The 19,001-nt window shown below is 42.6% G+C and overlaps 1 protein-coding gene across 1 annotated transcript in view; it reads left to right on the top strand.

The window, feature by feature from the left end:
* Positions 1 to 19,001, top strand: part of KDM2B (lysine (K)-specific demethylase 2B) — a 119,338-nt gene that overhangs the window by 37,240 nt on the left and 63,097 nt on the right. The window contains exons 5-7 of the mRNA XM_009321187.1: positions 3,852 to 3,945; positions 4,866 to 5,019; positions 17,908 to 18,023. Of these exons, the coding sequence (XP_009319462.1) occupies positions 3,852 to 3,945; positions 4,866 to 5,019; positions 17,908 to 18,023 (364 nt within the window). The remainder of the gene's footprint in view (positions 1 to 3,851; positions 3,946 to 4,865; positions 5,020 to 17,907; positions 18,024 to 19,001) is intronic.

Genomic DNA, 19,001 nt, shown 5'->3' with positions numbered 1-19,001 from the left:
TGTCTCCCGGGTGACAATGGTTTCTTTTGTCTTGCGGCGTAATTTGTGGCTTTCGGTTACAGGGCCACAGTGTGGGAGTGTTGCTCAGTGCGGGTCAGGCCGTTAGCGTGAGGAGTCGCCCAAAGGTAGCTATTGTTTCCTGCTCTCTCCCCTCCAGCTCCCTCTTCCAGATGCTGTGAGGCGAGGCCTGGGAGAAGGGGACCCCGGGGTGCCGGGGGGGCCCGCCGCAGCCTCCCTCGTCCGACGCCTGGGAGCACCTCTCCGGCCTGGGGGAGAGGGGAGAGCGAGCGAGCGAACGCACAGAGCAGGGCCTGCTCCTTTTCCCTGGTTTGGCACTTGCAGTTGGCTCATGGGTTTGTGGTATTCGGTTTCAGGCTTAGGGATTTCAACCAGCCGGCGCTGCTCCTGGGAGGAAGGAAGAGTGAGCTATACTTTTCTCATTGGCCCGAACAAAAAACAGAAGCCTCTGCTGGGGTTTGGGAGTGGTTTATGGGCTGAGCTCAGTGGCAGGGGAGCCCTTGCAATGCCAGAGGGAATAGAGCTGAATGGTGCGCTGTATCTGTTGCGAGAGAAAAGGAGCTAAGCTCAGGGTAATGCTGCCTCTGCGTGTGCTCGCGCGTCTCCCCCGAGTTCATGTGCATGTACGTTGCGCCTCTGCGTTCCCCTGCCTGTGTGTGTGTGCCTGCGCGTGTGTGCATTCGCATCCCGGCGTGTCTGTCGCTGTCTTTGTTTCTCTGTTTGCTTGCGGGTTTGTAGCTATGCGTGGCGAGTGCATTGTGGGTTTGCCTGGGAGTGTGGTATCTGCACTGGCTTATGGAGCGGCGTCTCTGTGTTGTTTCTGTGTTCCCAGTGCTCTGTGTTTGCTTAGTGGTTCAGCTTCATTTGTATCATCTCCCTCTCTTTTTTTTTGGGATCTCTGTGTTTGTTCTTCCCTGTGAGTTTGCAGGTTACTCCATATTTCTTCGCATCATTTCTCTTAACAAATTTCCCCAGATTTTTGGGGGGAAATTTTCCCTTTCCCCCACACCACAAATCCTTCCTCCAAAATAACAATACATTAACTTGAACTTCCCTTCCTTGTGGGGAAGGGAAGCTCCCCCACAACAGATTACAAGCAGCTGCATGTTTTAAAACCCTAACTGAGGCTGTGCAGGGAGATAAAGTGGAGTATGCAGGGATTGGATGTGGTAGCAGTTGTGAAAAAAATTAAAGTTGGGGCATCTTCTGCATCGCCTGTTTTTTCAGGGTGTAACTGGTCAGATTGTCTCCCCATGCCCTACTTGGGGTTGTGTTCCTGTAACCCACGTTACCTGCTCTGGCCCAGAGCGCTGAAGGCAGAGAGCTGTGACCAGAGCACGCAGTGGGATGTAGTTTCTAGATTTCTTTCAACATGGATGCTGTGCTATGGCGCTTTTTTCCCTCCTTTTTTTTTTTTTTTTTTTTTGTTACGGAAAAACCTGAAAAGTTGAATTGTCCCCTAGATTAGCAGCTGTTAGTGATGAGAAGCCGCTTGCTGAGGTTGGAGCCGAGCCGTGTATAAGATTAGCTGTGGCATGGAGCTGTGCTGGGACCATGTGACTGCGGTGTACATTGGAAGAGGAAGCTGTAGAGGTCAATGCAAAGGCGTTGTGCCAGACTGGCAACAAGGGAGATTGCTATATGGCAGAAGATTGCTTTTTCAGGCTCCTGAGCCTTTCGGTAGCTCTTCGGGCTGGACAAAAGCAGCCCTGTAAGATTAACAGCAGAAATTAAATATGGAATGGTTCATTTGTGGATGGAAAGAAAAACTAGGTTTTTTTTTCCAAATGCTTTGTAGGTTTTTTTTAGTCACCATATGTGGCTCTTTCACTAAAACCACCTTTATTGGAATGGAAATTGTTGTGTTTAGAGGAGTTTCAAGAAAATGGGGAAAAACAAAAAAAAAAGAAGAGTTGTATGTTCACAGTTATATCTGCCTTGGTGTTTCCTCACAAAACTAAATTTTAAGCACTTTGATTTGACACAGAATTCAATCCTGTTATTTCCCCTCTGAATACAAACAGATCAACAGCTTCAAGTTTAGATTATTGACTACTGAGGAACAAATAAAACTGGCTAATGCTTAGGCCATTTATGCTCTTTCAGAATATCTTAGTATGAACGGGTAATTGTTGGTAGGTAGCACTGTCTTAGAAGATTTTTGTTAGTGTGATGTGTTTTACATCTGACCTTTTGGAAACTGAAAATAATTGATTCCATAAGGATTTGAATTTTTTACTTTAAAACAACATGAACCTCTAATACTCAACACTGCCCAGAAACTGAGAATTTCCATGTCGTTTTTTTGTTTTATGAGCAATTATTCAATCTGTGACTTTTTGCAGTTTGGTTGGAAGAAAGGCAACTTCCTTTCTGGGCTTCTTTTATTGTTTTTAAATTCTATCTGACTTGTAATCAACAACATCTTGGCAGAGAAAACATAAAAGGAGAAATTTAAAAAAAATTATTTGGGAGAGAAGGACTCATATTTTGAAATGGAGCATATTGAGAGTCTAGACAGCTTCTTGGCTAGCTGTGATTTTTGAAGCATCTGAAATACCCCAGGGGCAGAAAAAGCTCTCTTCCTGCTTCTGAAGGATAAAATAAAAATAATTCCAGAGTGGGCAAGAGTAGATACGTGTAATTGCACAAGGAGAGGTTTTAATTGTGAGATGAAGGCGCAGGACCTTTTTTGAAGCCCACAAATTGACTGTCTTCATGACAGCATTGCGTATCATTCTGTCAACTCCAGCTCGGGATGTGGTTGCTAGGCAGCGGGCTCTTATGTACCTATAGTCTCTCTGATTTGCCAGCCTTCTGCAGACACATGGTAAGGTCCTTTCCAGCCTATCATCTAGAGGGACTTTTGCACGCCGTCTGCATACTGCTGAGATTCTCTCTACCTGAATGTGATGAGAAAAAGACACAGTTAAATGAAACCTTTTTTCTTTTTTTTTACAAATCCCGTACTGGTACTGTTTCCATAACCCCCCTCCAAAAAAAAAAAAAAAAAAAAAAAAGCCATGAAACGGAGACCGGAACAAGGAAAAGAGGTTAGTGGGTTAAGTGGTGTGTGTTTCCTGCGTTTGCAAAGGTGCCTATAGTGAGAAGGGCGGCTGTAATTCGGCCATTAGTTACAGATGGTGGCTGGAGGCTTGAGATTCATGCAGCGAGATGAGAGCTCTTGTATCTCTTTCCAGTGATGCTGACTTTAAACTGCTTTGAAAACCTGAATCAAGACGGCAGTAAAAAATAGTGGATTTGATACTTAGCGATGCTGCCAGCTGGTTCCTTTATGTATTGTGATGCAGAAATGCCTAGAAATGTGAACAAAAAGGAGTTAATTTGCCAAATGAGGTTTCTGTCCCCCAAGCCTTGCAAAAATGGCATTAGTGGCAAGTAGGTAAAGAACATTCAGGAGGATTTATAAGCAAATTAGATTTTTAAAAACTTTACTCTTTGAAGCAATTTGTGTACAACTTTTGGAGAAGGTTATGTCTCTCAAGCAGTGAAGGGAAAGCATTAAACAGATCACCCCGGGGATTGGCAATGGCATAAGAAATATTTCTGAACAGCATAACTTTTAATGCTTTTCCATTCCTTAACTCTGAAAGCTTTCATTCCAGTTGAACGAATAGCAAACTCAACCTTGGAGATACACGTTTTTCAGCAGAAACCTAGTTATAGTTACTTCGTGAGACAACCCCCAGTACTATAAATGCAGAAACTTAATTGGTGGAAACAGTATCGTACATGCAGTTAACCTCTGCAAATTAAGACGTGAAAAATACTGTTTCACACTGATTCATTTTTGTCCTTCACTCTGCTTACAGGTACTGTTTGATGAGTGTGAAAGGATGCTTCACTGATTTTCATATCGATTTTGGTGGCACTTCAGTGTGGTATCACGTTTTCCGTGGGGGGAAGGTAGGTGAACCTTGTTGTTTGCTGCTTGTTTTTACTTCTCTGTGCCTCTTATGGAGGGGAGGGGTTGCTTTCCTTTATTTTTCTTCTTTTTCCTCTTTTTTTTGGGGGGGGGGGGGAGCTAGTCAGTGATCAGTCTATTTCAGCTAGCTTTGTTGATGTACACGGAGTTTGCTGAACTAGAAGGACACCATTCACCTTTATGAAACAATTGAGTGATTTATTTGAAATACCAAATGTTTTGTTTGTTGGTGGTAGTGCTTTTAGGCTTGTTATTGCTGCACGGTTTAGAAGTGTCGTGCAGTGAGTACGTGGCTGTGTGTACCCTTGTTGGGTCAGAGTGCCCTCACAGGTCTCCTTCTGTAGCTAGAGCTTCTGTTTCCTTTTAGAGATTCCATGTTCCTTTAGTATGCACATGCACACTATGCCTCAACTGAAATATTACAGGATACAGAAGCGTTAAAATATACAGCATGTATGGCTACATTCACATCGTTACTGTTTTAGGTTGCTTTTCCCAATTCTAGTATAGACAGCATATGGTGGGAACTGAAATAAACACAGCAGATTGAACATCTCTGTGGTACAGATACTGTTCATCTATATAGTCCAATGAAGTTGTACTATACCAACGCATTGTTTTGAACTGAAAGTAAACTGTGCAGGCATCTTCTGAGTAAGATGTTTCATGGAAGAGAGGTGACAACTGACAGTTATCTTGCCACTTCCAGCACATGGACTAATTGCTGCTGCTGTCTGCTGTGTGCCTCTGTGTACAGCACCTAGAAAACATGTGTTTTATGCAGAACGCAGGCTTGGTGTTACGTGTTCATTTGTTTAACACATGATAACCTTGTTGGAATTTCTCAGCTATTTATTTTTGTTGACTGTTGGTAATAGTTAAATCTTTGTTTTATTTTTAGATCTTCTGGCTGATTCCACCTACTCTGCAGAACCTAGAACTTTATGAAGAATGGGTTCTTTCAGGAAAGCAAAGTGATATCTTTCTGGGAGACAGGGTGGAACGATGCCAAAGAATTGAGCTGAAACAAGGCTATACGTTCTTCATTCCTTCAGGTATCAGTTGTTAACTAACTGTTTTTGGAATCACTGGAATTGTTTTTGACGAACAGTTCTCTGTAAAATGCTCCTTCACATCTAAACCCAGTATAGATAACTCTTATTTGCTGTGGCAAAATAAAGGCTAGGGACTGAATGCACTTAATTTTCCAGAAGTTGTCCCATCCAGACTGATGAAAAACGTGCTGTGAGGAAGTGTGTGCAGTGATCACTTGTGCTGTACTGGGGAAAAGGAGGGAGGACTTAAGTCTCTGGGGCTGTTAGTCCACCACTTCTCGTCAGAGTCATACTGACTTTTGCTATTGTTAGCTTTCTTGGAAAAATACTTTCCTGTTTTTGTGATCTTTTCTGGCAGGTTTCACCTGCAGTTCAGTAACCTACTTCTTTGCCTTTGTCTGTAGTCGATTCCCTGATGGAGCTCAGTGGAGATTCCAGTTTATGGAAGAGCAGGCGCTGTGCTCCCTCAGGGCTGCTTCTTGGGGAAACAACTTTATTTTATTGTCATAACTCTTCAGAACTTCTGCTGATGGAGATTGTGCTCAATCTGGACATCTTCCAGTAGCTCAGCCGTACTTAATTTTTACGCTACTGCCCACCTCAGTAGCTGCGTTGCATGATTCAGGCTCTTCTTGCAAAGCAACCAAATAGTTGCTGCTTTGAAGGCTGGTGCCTTCAGCCCTTTCTGCTCCTGCCTAAATTGGATTAAGGATCATGCAATCTGTAACACTTCTCATTTAAGATGTTATCAGGCTTTGCTCTCTTTGACTATTATGGGATCGTAAGTTTGTTTATAATGATGTAACACATCGCCTCTGTCTAGTGGGGATCTGAGCAGGGAAATAAATATAGGTAGCCTTTCTACATGACAGAAAGACAGGTTGGTAGTTCTTCAGCTCTAGAATTACTCTGTGGAGGTAGGATTATTATTTTTTTAATCCTGGAGATAGAGAGAATGCAGGTCATGCTAAGACAGCAAGAATGTTCTTGCCAGCTAGGGAGCGTTGTCAGTATTGGTTGAAGGCTACAAATTTGTACATTTGTAAGTATTTGGTAAGAATCAGCCTGGGAGGTGACAGGCAAAATGACTTTGAGGGTGGAGGAGTTAATCCATTAAAGAAATTAGGTCTTCCCTTGAAACAGGTCAGAATGTGCTGTTACTGTTTGAACTGGGTGTTTGAGTGTGCTTGTGCTGTTTGCTTAGATCCTGTTACTGCATCTTCGTATTTATCTTCATTCCCCTGTGAACAGCCTCCTACGAATAAGACTTTTTCTGTATGTTAGTTTAGTCATGCTCAGCGGTTGGAATACAGCAAGTTGTGGGAGCTTGTACAGGACACAACTGTAACATGGTGGCTGAAGTGAAGTGATTTCAAATGTGTTTTTTGACTGAGGTTTCTGTTTTCTTAGGAAAGCCCAAAGTACAGAAATACCAATACCTCAGAGATTTTAGGCTCCATGCCATACTTGAAAGGCATGTATGACTAATTTCTCCGTAAGCACCTCATGGATTCAGGGGGTTTTGCTCTGCTGTATTTTGTTTGGAAAACTTATTTGCAAATCTCTTATTTATGTGAAAGGGTGTTATTTCTATGTTTGTTTTAAGAGTACGGAAATGCCTAATTAAAGGCTGTTCCAGGTCAGCGAATTGAGCATAGCTGTGTAAAACAGGTCAATTCCTATGACCTCTTTGCTCTGGTTTGTGTGAGTATCACATTGGTTAATGTTTGAATGTGTTTTGTATGTACTTTATAAGTGTTCATAGTGTTCAAGTTCTGATAACGGGTGCCTGTAAAACCAGCGTGTCCCATACTTTCAGTTGAGCCTGATAAACTCTTGACCAGCCTCAACTCATCCACGAGGCAAATACCTTCTAATTACAGGCCTGATCACAGAAGGCATAGAGTGATATAGCTAGTGCTCCGTTGGACTGTGAACGGAGAACACTTCAGCAAAGGACCTTTTCCATAAAATATCCTGTTCTGCTCCTGTTCTCAAGTCATTTTTGGGGGTGGTCCTAGGAATGCTATTATACCATAGCAGTGTAAGGATGAAGTAGGTAGAGAAGACTGTAAAAAAGGCATACGAGGAAGTGAAATCATAGGCTTGTGGGAGATGGAAGTTTTCTCTGAGAATCTAGGATCAGCAGTAGAGCCAGTAAATCCCTGAAACTACAAACCACTTGGACAAGAATGGGAATTATTCTTACAGAAGGCATAATTATAGTGCTCCCCAGGGCCTCAGGATATTTTCGTCTCCATCACTGCCATCATCCTTTCAGGATTAAGTTTAAACCAGTTAATTTCTACCTGTGCTTCTAACCCTGCAAAGCACTGAGAGGTGCAATCGCAGCTGTGGTATCAAGGAGAAATTGAGCAAAGTATCGTCAGCATAGTGAGTCATTATGGGCCAAGGTGCATCTTGCAGCATTTTAGGAGTCCCTCCTAGGTATGGGGTGGGGAGAAGTAAGCTGGGATTCTGAGGGATACTGTGTCTGGGGCCTTGCATAGCAAGCAAGCTGTACTCCTGATGGCCCCATAGGACTTCTCCAAACAAGCGATGCACCGTTACAAGTTCTCACCTCCTACTTTACCAGTTCCCACTGATGAGTCAAGGATGATCAACTTTGGTAAAGTCTGTGGTGAAGTGATAAAATCAACTAGGAACCTGGCCTTTTCCTTTAATATAATTGTCTAAACTGATGTCAGCATAATTGTTGAGAAATATACCACGTTGTGCCATGCTCAGGTTTATGGCCAGATGTAGATTCAAGATGTTAAAACAGCTGAAGGTTCAAGAGGGGAGGAAGCTATAGTCACTATCAGTGTCAGCAAATGATTATTTTTTTTCTGTAGAAATCTGACTGTTGTTTTCCCAGGGTGGGAGAGAACTTGTCCTTACGCAGGAAGACATTAGTAAAGAATGCTATGGCCCTAGGGTGTTTGCACTGTGTATGTTACAGTCTTTCAATGTTTAATCTTTCATATGGTTAAGTGTTCAACACAGATGAAATTTGGTCAAGGTAACACATCATACTCTGGTATAGTGGACAGTGGATGCTGCATATCTGACCCACCTGCCAAATAGAAGGGAAATTCTTTATAGAGCGTGCTTCTCTTTTCAGGTATAAACTGTGATGATCTGGAAGAGGAAAAGCATAATCTCAGTGCTCAGTTATTGTCTCAGTAGGGGAACAACAAAATTCTATCAGTCACAATCAAATCTAGAGCTTGTCCAGTATTATTTGTGCTGTAGCTTTCTTCTGTACCATATATATGTCCAGTGATGGCTTGCAGGGAGGATGTGTGAAGTGTTTGGAGTCCATTGCAGTGGTGTTATGGAGAAATAGTTCAGATATCTCTCATCACTGTGCTAGGGACACGCAGAACCAGTGTTTGGGCAGCATCCCTCAGATTTCTACAGCTCAGGATTACTGTAGGCACATGTTTCTGGCTTGTATGCAGCCGCTTGTTCTTCTATTACGTCCTGATTGCTCCCCTACAGTCTGTTTGAAATACTGCTCACTAAGTTAATGCCAATGTCTTACCCAGTTTTTTAGTATCTTTAGTGCTTCTCCTTTTACTTTAAGTATTTTTCTCCTTTTACATCACTGCATAACTTCACTGGAACCTTTCATCTCTCCTTCTCTTGCCCTTCGCCTGCCACTCCAGTGTTTATGCTCTGTAAACCATCTTTTACTTCTATCCTTGCACTTGTTTTTTCAAGTGGCGCATTATGCATTGAATTCCCTTCTGTCTCGATTCTCTGAACACCATGTTAGTTTCTCTTGTGTACTCCTAAATGTCACCGTTGTTACCAAAACCCAAGCTCAAAACTAAGCATACACAAAATGAAAAATTCATCCTTTTTCAATACACTTGCTCCTTTGAGTCTTTTAGTCTTGCTGATATGTCATTTTGATTGTGAGTGATGGAGCTCCGACATGGATATTGTCCTTCTCCTCCTTCCCTGTTGTCCTCTGCAAACAAGATATTGCAGTAGTTTGAAATATGTTAAGCTTGTTTGCTTTTTTCCTCAATTTCCTGACAGACCTCTCTTTCAAAAAAAGGACCTTTTTCTTTTGTGCGTGTGTATATATGCTTGGTGTAGACACCTGCACTTGAAATTCAAGAGAGTTTACACATGCAAAATTGGGACATACAGAAGTAGGCCAACTAGTAGTCTCTTGTGGAAAATTTGTCTTGCAGTATTTGTCTCTGTTGTTAATATTGTGAAGTAAGAGTATAATCATTATGTGTCTTGAAAAGGTGAACTCGAGCCAGTTCTGGATTGTTACTGACAATGTAGTCTGCCAGAACATGCATAAACTTGGATTTTCTTCTCTTTTTGTGAAGACCAGTTTCACTGACCTCCAAGGAAGTTGCCACCCATACTGTGGATACAACTTGATTCTGGGGTTTGCAGTGTGATTGGTCTGAGAAAGTTTGCAAACATACTGGTTTGGGTTCCTTTGGGAGGAGATGGCTAATATTACCAAGGGTTACTCTAATCATCCTCTGTTTCTTACAGTCTTTTTCTGAGCCTCTGCTGGTGGTCAGAGGCAGTAGACACATGAGCAGGTATGCTTTTGGGGTTGACTCTGCACGGGTGTTCTTACTGTAGGCTTTCCAATTATGTAGCTTTAAAGTGAGTACATTGAAGAGATGGCATGTTGTGATGTGTGTGAACTGGTAGTTTAGAGATCTATGTTTGAGGGGGAGCACAAATCCTCAAGTAGCTGGACCATTTTGGGTGACTTTTGTCTATTCTTTAAATCTGACAGTAATGGTCCCAGTAATAGACCACTACATAGTCCATAAAATAATGGTCCAAGAAGTCACTGTGCATTTTTTATTTCTGAAAACTGAGTAATGGACTGCTATTAGATACTGTAGAAGACTTTTGCAGTGCTGATTTATTAGACATTCCTATGATCAAAATCCAGACAGGGTAACTTACCGTCAGCTGGACGTGGTGTTCCTTTCTGGTTCTTCTTCAGACTTCTCACTAGTGTTGCTGCATGCTATTTTATAACAGTTGTGTTTCACCTCGGAGTTGGCAGTGTTCCACTGAGGAGTAAGCTGTTTGTTTTACTTTATTTTTCTGATGTTCTTTATAACACACTTTGGGGCCTTTGACATGGAAACGTGCTATTATAATCTCTCTTAATTTCTTGAGAGCTGAAGAATGAGCCACAATCTAACAAAATATTCTTGTTGGTCTGTGGTGATGATTACAGTAACATGAGAGTGCTCCAAAGTTCTTGTTTCCAGTCAAATGCAGAAATAATGACTTTTCTCAGATGAATGTTTTTGGGAAGGAAAGTGGACGGAAAGGAATGTTCTGTGCTAGACTCTAGGCAGCTATTTGCAAGGATTCAAAGTGCTTCAAATACTGTATCAGTGGTTATCAGTAGGATTCTGCCTATTACGGGTGTGCAGTCTTAGGTCACCTCTGCTATGCCAGTCAGTATTTGATGAATTATTATGTAATGGGGCTAGAAAGTAGCATATAGTCTTTATATCAAGGAGAATGACAGGCTATTAAAATCTGACTGGTAAATTTTTTGCAGGGAGTTGTGCTAGGGCTGCATAGCTGCCTGGCTATTTTTGGTTGCTGTTAGCTTTTCCCATTTTTGGGAGCTTCCACTGACATTAATGGAAGCTCCGTGCCTGGAACCTTTAGGGACCAAGCAATGAAGATCAGTGGAGAGGATCAGAGAGGAGAGGTGTTTTGCCTTGAGTGTGCTTTCAGATAGAAGGTGACAGCATAATGTTGGATTTTTATCATAGAATGGTTTGGGTTGGAAGGGACCTTAAAGATCATCTAGTTCCAACCCCCCTGCCATGGGCAGGGACACCTTCCACTAGACCAGGTTGCTCAGAGCCCCATCCAACCTGGCCTCGAATACTTCCAGGGATGGGGCATCCGCAACTTCTCCGGGCAACCTGTTCCAGTGCCTCACCACCCTCATAGTGAAGAATTTCCTCCTTATACCTAATCTCAATCTACCCTCTTTCAGTTTAAAGCCATTACCCCTTGTCCTATCACTACATGCCCTTGTAAAAAGTCCCTCTCCAGCCTTCTTGTAGGCCCCCTTCAGGTACTGCAAAGCTGCTGTAAGGTCTCCCCAGAGCCTTCTCTTCTCCAGGCTGAACAACCCCAACTCTCTCAGCCTGTCTTCATAGGAGAGGTGCTCCAGCCCTCTAATTGTCTTCGTGGCCCTCCTCTGGACTCGCTCCAACAGGTCCATGTCCTTCTTATGTTGGGGGCCCCAGAGCTGGACGCAGTACTCCAGGTGGGATCTCAGGAGAGTGGAGTAGAGGGGCAGAATCACCTCCCTCGACCTGCTGGTCACACTTCTTTTGATGCAGCCCAGGATACAGTTGGCTTTCTGGGCTGCAAGCTCACATTGCCGGGTCATGTTGAGCTTCTCATCAACCAACACCCCCAAGTCCTTCTCCTCAGGGCTGCTCTCAATCCATTCTCTGCGCAGCCTGTACTTGTGCTTGGGATTGCCCCAACCCATGTGCAGGACATTGCACTTGACTTTGTTGAACTTCGTGAGGTTTGCATGGGCCCACCTCTCAAGTCTGTCAAGGTCCCTCTGGATGGCATCCCTTCCCTCCAGCGTGTCGACCACATCACACAGCTTGGTGTCGTCGGGAAACTTGCTGAGAGTGCACTTTATCAGCGACAGGGACAGTGGGATTAAGATGTTAAACAGTGCCGGTCTCAATACCGACCCCTGAGGAACGCCACTCGTCACTGGTCTCCACTTGGACATTGAGCCGTTGACTGCAACTGTTTGAGTGTCACCATCCAGCCAATTCCTTATCCACCAGGTGGTCCATCCCTCAAATCCATGTCTCTCCAATTTAGAGACAAGGATGTCATGCGGGACAGTGTCAAATGCTTTGCATAAGTCCAGGTGGATGACATCAGTTGCTCTTCCCTTATCCAGCAATGCTGTAATCCCGTCGTAGAAGGCCACCAAATTTGTCAGCCACGATTTGCCCTCAGTGAAGCCATAATGGCTGTCACCAATCACCTCCTTATTTTCCATGTGTCTTAGCATAGTTTCCAGGAGGATCTGCTCCATGGTCTTGCGGGCACAGAGGTGAGACTGACTGGCCTGTAGTTCCCCGGGTCTTCCTTTTTTCCCTTTTGGGGGTTATGTTTCCCGTTTTCCAGTCAGTGGAACTGTTCTATCAGTGGGATAGTTCTATTCCTCTGCAGCGCTCTAATTCTTATCAAATGATGTAAAATTGAGAGTTGCTGTATTACTTGTACTACCGGGGCAAAATTAGTAATTTTTTTACTTTTAAAATGTAAAGATGATCTTTCCTTGATATATTTGGTTGTGGGCACTATTATGATGCAATTATTCTTCTTTTAAGTTGAGAGAAATAATGTTTCATTTGCTGGCAGTGTCTACTCTAAGATATCTCTTTAGTCACTTTTTATTTTTGAGACATAGATTATTTCATCTTTTCCACCCAAGTTGCTGTAGAATTGCAGGAAAATGTGTGCCATCTATATCACAAAGCAAAATATCTGTTCAGTTACTAATGGAAACAGATGCACCATGGTTTTGGCTTGGAGCTTGTAGTCTGTTTGCCCCGTAGCTTTATAAGTTAATATTCTTTTTTATTGTTCTCAGATGAATGATTGCATCCTTGAAGGTACAGTAGGAATTTGCAGGCCCCTGAAATCTTCTAACAAGTTTGCAATGTTTAATAACACTTATTATCTTTTGAATTTTATAAAATGAGATTGTATCTTCCTTTTAACTGTTCAGAAAAGCTTTTGTTACTGTTAATTTTACCTTCTTGACTTACTAGAGATGATAACATCGAAATATTCAAGTGTATCTTAGGAGTGGTGGAATAATTCGTAACTGTAAATCAGATGAGTATTTCTGAGCCTCCTGATTAGAATTCCTGCTCAATGCTGGCTTGGCTTCATAAACTAGGATTGTTTTGGGAAGGAAGAAATCCTCATTAATCACAAAGAACTGCAATAAAAAAGATCAACTTCAGAAAAACCATAAGTGGACAGTCTTCTTGTTGAGGCCTGAAATGAGAGTTGTGAACGGTGCCTATGCAGTGTCTGTACTCCCAAAGCTGTCTATCCCCGTTTAGCTGAGCTCGTCGCTGGCGTGTGGTCTGAAGTACTCTGCTCACAGGGCAGGACCGTGCAGTGGCCGTGCAGGAGCTGCTCTGCCGCACTGAGAGCGTGCTCCGGCCACAAGCTGTCGGACCAGCCTGCAAAGGAAGGACAGGCTGGTTCCATGTTCGCTCAGTCATTACCACTGTCAGCACAGGCTGGTTTGAAACTGGTCACCCACGAGGAAGAGTTTTCTAATTCACGACTAATCCTTGAAGCCACACAGTATATGTCTTTCTCTCATCTGTTGGATTTAATTGTAGCCTTAGATAATGTTTAGCAGGTGCTTTTGTTTGTGTCTTTCAGCCAAAAATGAACAATATCTTATTCCACTGACTTTTGACTTTCTCAGTCCTTAATCCATTTGTTCTGATATTACTCCAGTGCTTTTTTTAGCATTAAGGATAAAATTAAATTTGTGGCATTTTTTTCTGTGTTGCTTTCCTTTTTTTTTTTTTTTGAGAATATTACAGTTTTTGAGAGTATTACCAAGGGGAGAGATGTTACTTCTTGTCTTGCACTAACCCATGAAACATATAGGGTTGTGCAGTAGTACCAGGGTTTATGTAAACGGTAGAGAGCAGTCACTGAGGAGAGAATTGATGACATGCACTTCAGAGGTGTCTGTATTGAGGCTGTGTGGCAAGTTTTTTCTGTGAGAGCTTAAAGGTGCAGACATGACGGGCTGTCCAGCATAGAGTGACGTGATCATACATGTCAACAGACCTGTCAATTCATCTGGTGAAAAGTAATGGCATAGCTGAAGGTGAGACAGGCGGGATGTATTGGTGTGGGTGATATTAAAGCAATCCCCTTGGCCGTCCTTTTTGTCTTACTCATACATGCAGCTTGTGCCTATTCTGGAGGTCTGTCTTCCTCTTTAAAAACCTTTGTAATTGGGAAGCTTAGAAGATGGGTGTTCTTGTCTGCAAATGGTCACAATGAACATTCATCCTCAGTTTATTTCTGAGTCGTGCTTGTATCTAAGCTGTGGGAATGAATTGAATGTGCCATCCATGCTTATCTGTTCTCAGAGCTCATTTCCACAATATATTACCCTCATGGAAACTGTTTCCTGTTTTCTGCTCATCTCTGTTTCCTCCTACTTCTACTTTTCTGGTGCTGGCCTCTTCAGTTTTTCTCCGTGCACAGCCTTGTCCATATTAGAACAGGAGATTTTTTTTTTTCCTTTGTAACATCCATGCCAGTCTTCCTGTGGTTTTCTACCTTGTCAATTCTCCATCTTTTTTGTCTAATCTTGCCCATAGTGTCCTACGTCCCTGGAATACACCTCTTGGTGCTTGTGTCTCTGCAGTTTTAATATTGCACGTACATTCCTCAGGCAAGTTAAAACTATTTTGGGATGCAGTGTGACTGAAAAAAGCTCTACAGCTGAGTGGCCAAAATCTATCTTACGAGCAGGTGACTCCTCTGACAGGGCTGCACCCTGTAGCTGGCAGAGGGGCTGTGGGCTGGATCCTGCATGTGGGAGCACATGAACTGCTGGAGATCTGGGGATTCCCTGGGACTTAGCTGTGTGGCTAGCTCAACACCGTTCAACAGTGAAGGGATGGTACCCACGGGCATCATGCTTATCCATCTCTGAGCTATGCCTGGAAATCATCCTGCATCCTGCTTTGGCTAGGGGTGGGAACTTTACTTCCAAGGACTTTACAGGTAATGACTTTCTGTTTGTTGCTTGGTCTCTGGTTTATTTTTATTTTCCCAATCCTGATGGACTTTAGCGCTTCATTATTACAGGATTTTGTTGTTGAGAACTGTGTCATAAAAAGCAGTATTTTCAGTCTTGTTATTAGAAATATGTGCATCTTGTTATTAGAAATATGCACACTTGAAGGACCTAGTGTTTAGTTTGCTCAGAAGTTAGGAGTTGAAGGTACTGATTGTAAGATGAGTTTAGACCTGGCTTATAAATGTAAGTAGGGAATTAAATACATTATCCGCAGAACCAGAGGTTGTCTCAGATACTTTATGGAAGACTTTCAATTTGCACCTCCACCAGCTCTTCAACAATACAGGATTGAAACTATATTCATGTTTGTTAATCTTTCTGTTGAGGGTTTGTCATGTCTGGGACACCATTTGTTGGAGCATTGGCTCAAGCCGGTGATAGATCCTTTCACATTTCTCCCAAAAATATTGGGACTGCTCCTGAGGAAGTCTAGCAGTTATTAACACAAAGACCTTTGGCATCTAGTGGGGGCAGAGTCGAGAGGTCAGGGAATGTGTGATGAGACTGAAACCCAAAGAGCAAGAAACGATGAAACCAACTGCACTCCAGTGTGAAATTTTCACTGAGGAAATATAATTTGTAGGAGGAGGCTACTGTGCAGTTGTAGTAAAAGCATACACTTGAACAACTGCATTGATGGGATTTCATTTTATTCTCTATAAAATGAAGGATATCATCTCCTTTCTACTTTTCCTATAGGACTAGAAAGACAGGTTTTAGCTCAGTTATTCCTTTTACTTAAATATTTGATAACAAATTGTATTTAGAATTATGTTGATCATTCCATTAAAATAATCTGTTGCATCTGCCAGTTCCAGTATGTTTATACATTGACTGATCTGTGCTGAGAGAACTGCAGTGGGAAGTAGTGGTGAGGACTCTTCAGTGTTCTGCTGATAATTGGCTGTTTCTGACCTGTCTCCTGCTACCACTCAGTTGTGTGGCCATGGACAAGTCATTTAACTTTTCTGAGCTTCAGATTGTTCGTCTCTAAAACTGACAATTAAGCTGAATTGTCACGCAAATTGACTCTGTGTTTCAGCACCTATCCAATAAGCTGGCTTTGGGGACCCAGCAACAGATTTGCTTCAGCACATGGTTTCCATTCTTTCCCCCAACCGCATAAATCTTTGATTACCTAATGGAAGCAGTAGCCCAACTTCCTTGACCCTGGGTCTTTTTTCCTTCCCAAAGACTAGGATCAGGAAGATCATTTATTTTTCCAGTAGTTTGCTCTTAGTACAGACCGATGTATTTCATGTGAGGTGGTAAACTACTTCAACGGTGAAGAGTTTTCATAGTGTTGATGTATGTAGTTGCCACACTACCCTTCCATGGAAAAAAAATTCCTCTCTAGTTGGTTGTTCTTGATTTGGAAGTAATAAACAGACTGGATCCTTGTGAGCAACTCTGTAACTGAAATTATACTAACTGGAGCAGGAAAGATGCAGTAATACAGAGAGCTGCCAGAGCTATGCGCCACCTGCTTTTTTATATGCGTCACATCTATCATGTGGAATCAGACCTGTAAATTGACTGAGCACTGAAACAGGTTGCCCAGAGGGGTTGTGGAGTCTCCATCCTAGGAGATACTGAAAAGCCATCTGCACATAGTTCTGGGCAGCTGGCTCTAGGCGGCCCTGTTTGAGCAGGGAGTTGGACCTCCAGAGGTACCTTCCAACCTCAACCATTCAGTGTTTCTGAAATTCAGAAAAATGTATCCGAGTGATGGGCTTGTGTTTCCAGGGAGAAAATTCTAGTGCTCATTTCTTCTCCTTCCTCTCTTCTACCAACATGCCCTTAAATGAAAGCCCCACTTCTGCCATCTGCTGTGGCTCAAGGACTTCTCAGATAAAGCTTTGCAGGCCTTTATGGTCTAAAGATTGTTGTGGAGGAGAGCTTTTGTGGCTACTAGCTGGAGAATGTGTTAGGCTGAATAGCATTTTCCTGTTCCCTCACTGATCTTGAAGTGAAGGAAAGCTGCCACAGCTTTAATGGAAAGTACTGCGTAGTTAGGAAAAAATTGACTGCCCCTTCTGTTGCTTTGCTGTCTGCTGGTTTATAAATTGTAATGCTTTTCATTAAAAAAAAGAAAAAAAAGTGTCAGGTCTCTGTGGGTCCCAGATCATTAGCAGGATCAATTCCTTTTTCACTGAAGAGATCAGAGGCTACAGTCTTGCATAGCCAGTCCTTCAGCTGCTGACGTACCAAGCAAACAATGCAGAAGGAGAAGAGCTGGTATGTGGCTGCCTGAATTGCTATACCTGGATTTTTGTTGTGATAGAAAATTCTTCCCCCTCTTTGGAGCCTGTGAAATGAATTCAGTCCCTTGCAGGATTGGGTCAGAAAAGTCTCATCAGCTCCAGTACTAGAAATGTTAAATCCCTTAACTTGGGGCTTGCAGTGAAAAAGATTTTTCGTTTGCTTCAGGAAGTTGATAATAGGATATGAAACTTTCGCTTCTGAAGGAGGGCTGGTAATAATTTGAAATTGTTGACATCTGAAGATGTATGCTTTGGTGCTGGTGTGGAAGAAGTTTGATGTGACTCAGTCCAGTTCCACAGCCCTAGCCCACCACCACTGCTAACATGATTCGCAACCCTACTGGAGGTGCCAGTAGATACGTCTCAGAGCCAAGTGTATTGAACAGACTGAATTTACTTCTTAGTCATGGGTGTGGTTGAGTCACAAGCTTGCGTGTTCTCACTAAACACTGTAACTGTTCTGTGAATAAATAGAAGAACCCAATTTACAGAGGGTTGTAAGACTGTACATCATAAGATGCCGTTCTTCTGTTATGACTAATCTTAAAGTGTGGCTACAAGCATACCATTTAACTTTTCGCTGCTTTAACCTCTCAGCCCCTGCAGAATGGGGTTCATGGGGGTTGTTAAAATTTGATTGCAAATTGCTCTGTAATACTACATAGCATGAGGCATTCTCAGTTCTTTGCTTTTCCCCTCTAGGGTGGATACACGCAGTTTATACTCCAGTAGATTCTCTGGTGTTCGGTGGAAATATCCTGCATAGCTTTAATGTTCCCATGCAGCTTCGCATCTATGAAATTGAGGACAGAACAAGGGTAAGGATACTTGATTCTTTTTTAACTGAACAGTTCTTTGTGACTATGATCTGTCATAGTCTCTCTCTCATATTTCCTTCTGACAAACAAGAACTGACGGGATCTCCGTGTCAAGAGTCGTTGAAACAAGAGGTAAATGTGAAGTAACGAGACTTTCAAATGTTGGCTATTTTTAGTGGGATTTACTCATCTGTTTTTTCCCTACTTCCCACAGACGTGTCCCTTCTGTGTCTTTTGTCTGCCTGTTAAACTTTCATAAACACCTTCCCTTTTGCACAAAAACATATTGCGCTTTTCAGACCTTTGTACCAGTACTTCTGGTAACCCCCTGCTTATCATCTCTCTGTGCACACCTGGAATGGATACCCGAGCCTGGAGAACTAATGGGACTAGGATGGTTCTACTGTCCACAGCTGAATTGACAAAGCTGCACAGAAGTTGCGTATGAAATGAAGTCTTCTATACTTTGCAGTATTTTCTTCTACAATGACTTGATACTATGCAAGAATGTCTTAGAACACAGAGAGTCTGGGGTGGGACATGAATCTGAACATTGTGATGTTCATCTGCCTGTAGCATCTACCTGATGGAAAGAGTATTACATCTTGGAGGAGGTTACTGTGCGGCCTCTTTGTTGGGAGTGAAAATTTTATCCTAAATTAATAAATGGAACACCTACTTGTCATATGCTTTGCAGTTTCATAAAGTAGCAGAATCTGAAGGAAGTGCCGCTGTTTTAGTAGGCTATTAAATAAGCTACGCAAGGCAACCGTAGCATTCTGATGCAAAAATGGACCAGTGGTATGTGCAAATTCAGATGGGGACTTTTTGTGGCTGACTTTTGGAGGCATTGCACTGAGGCAGTGCTGGTAAACCACTGGCACAAGTGCCAGCTGTGGTATTAATGGAGACTTGGGCTGGCAAAATGGCAGGAAATTGCAATTCTTCTTAATTATTAAAAAGTCTTAAAATGGTATG

This window comes from Pygoscelis adeliae, unplaced genomic scaffold, assembly GCF_000699105.1.
Source record: "Pygoscelis adeliae isolate BGI_AS28 unplaced genomic scaffold, ASM69910v1 Scaffold93, whole genome shotgun sequence".
Lineage (NCBI taxonomy): Eukaryota > Metazoa > Chordata > Aves > Sphenisciformes > Spheniscidae > Pygoscelis > Pygoscelis adeliae.
This window is presented reverse-complemented; position numbering and strand designations above follow the sequence as displayed.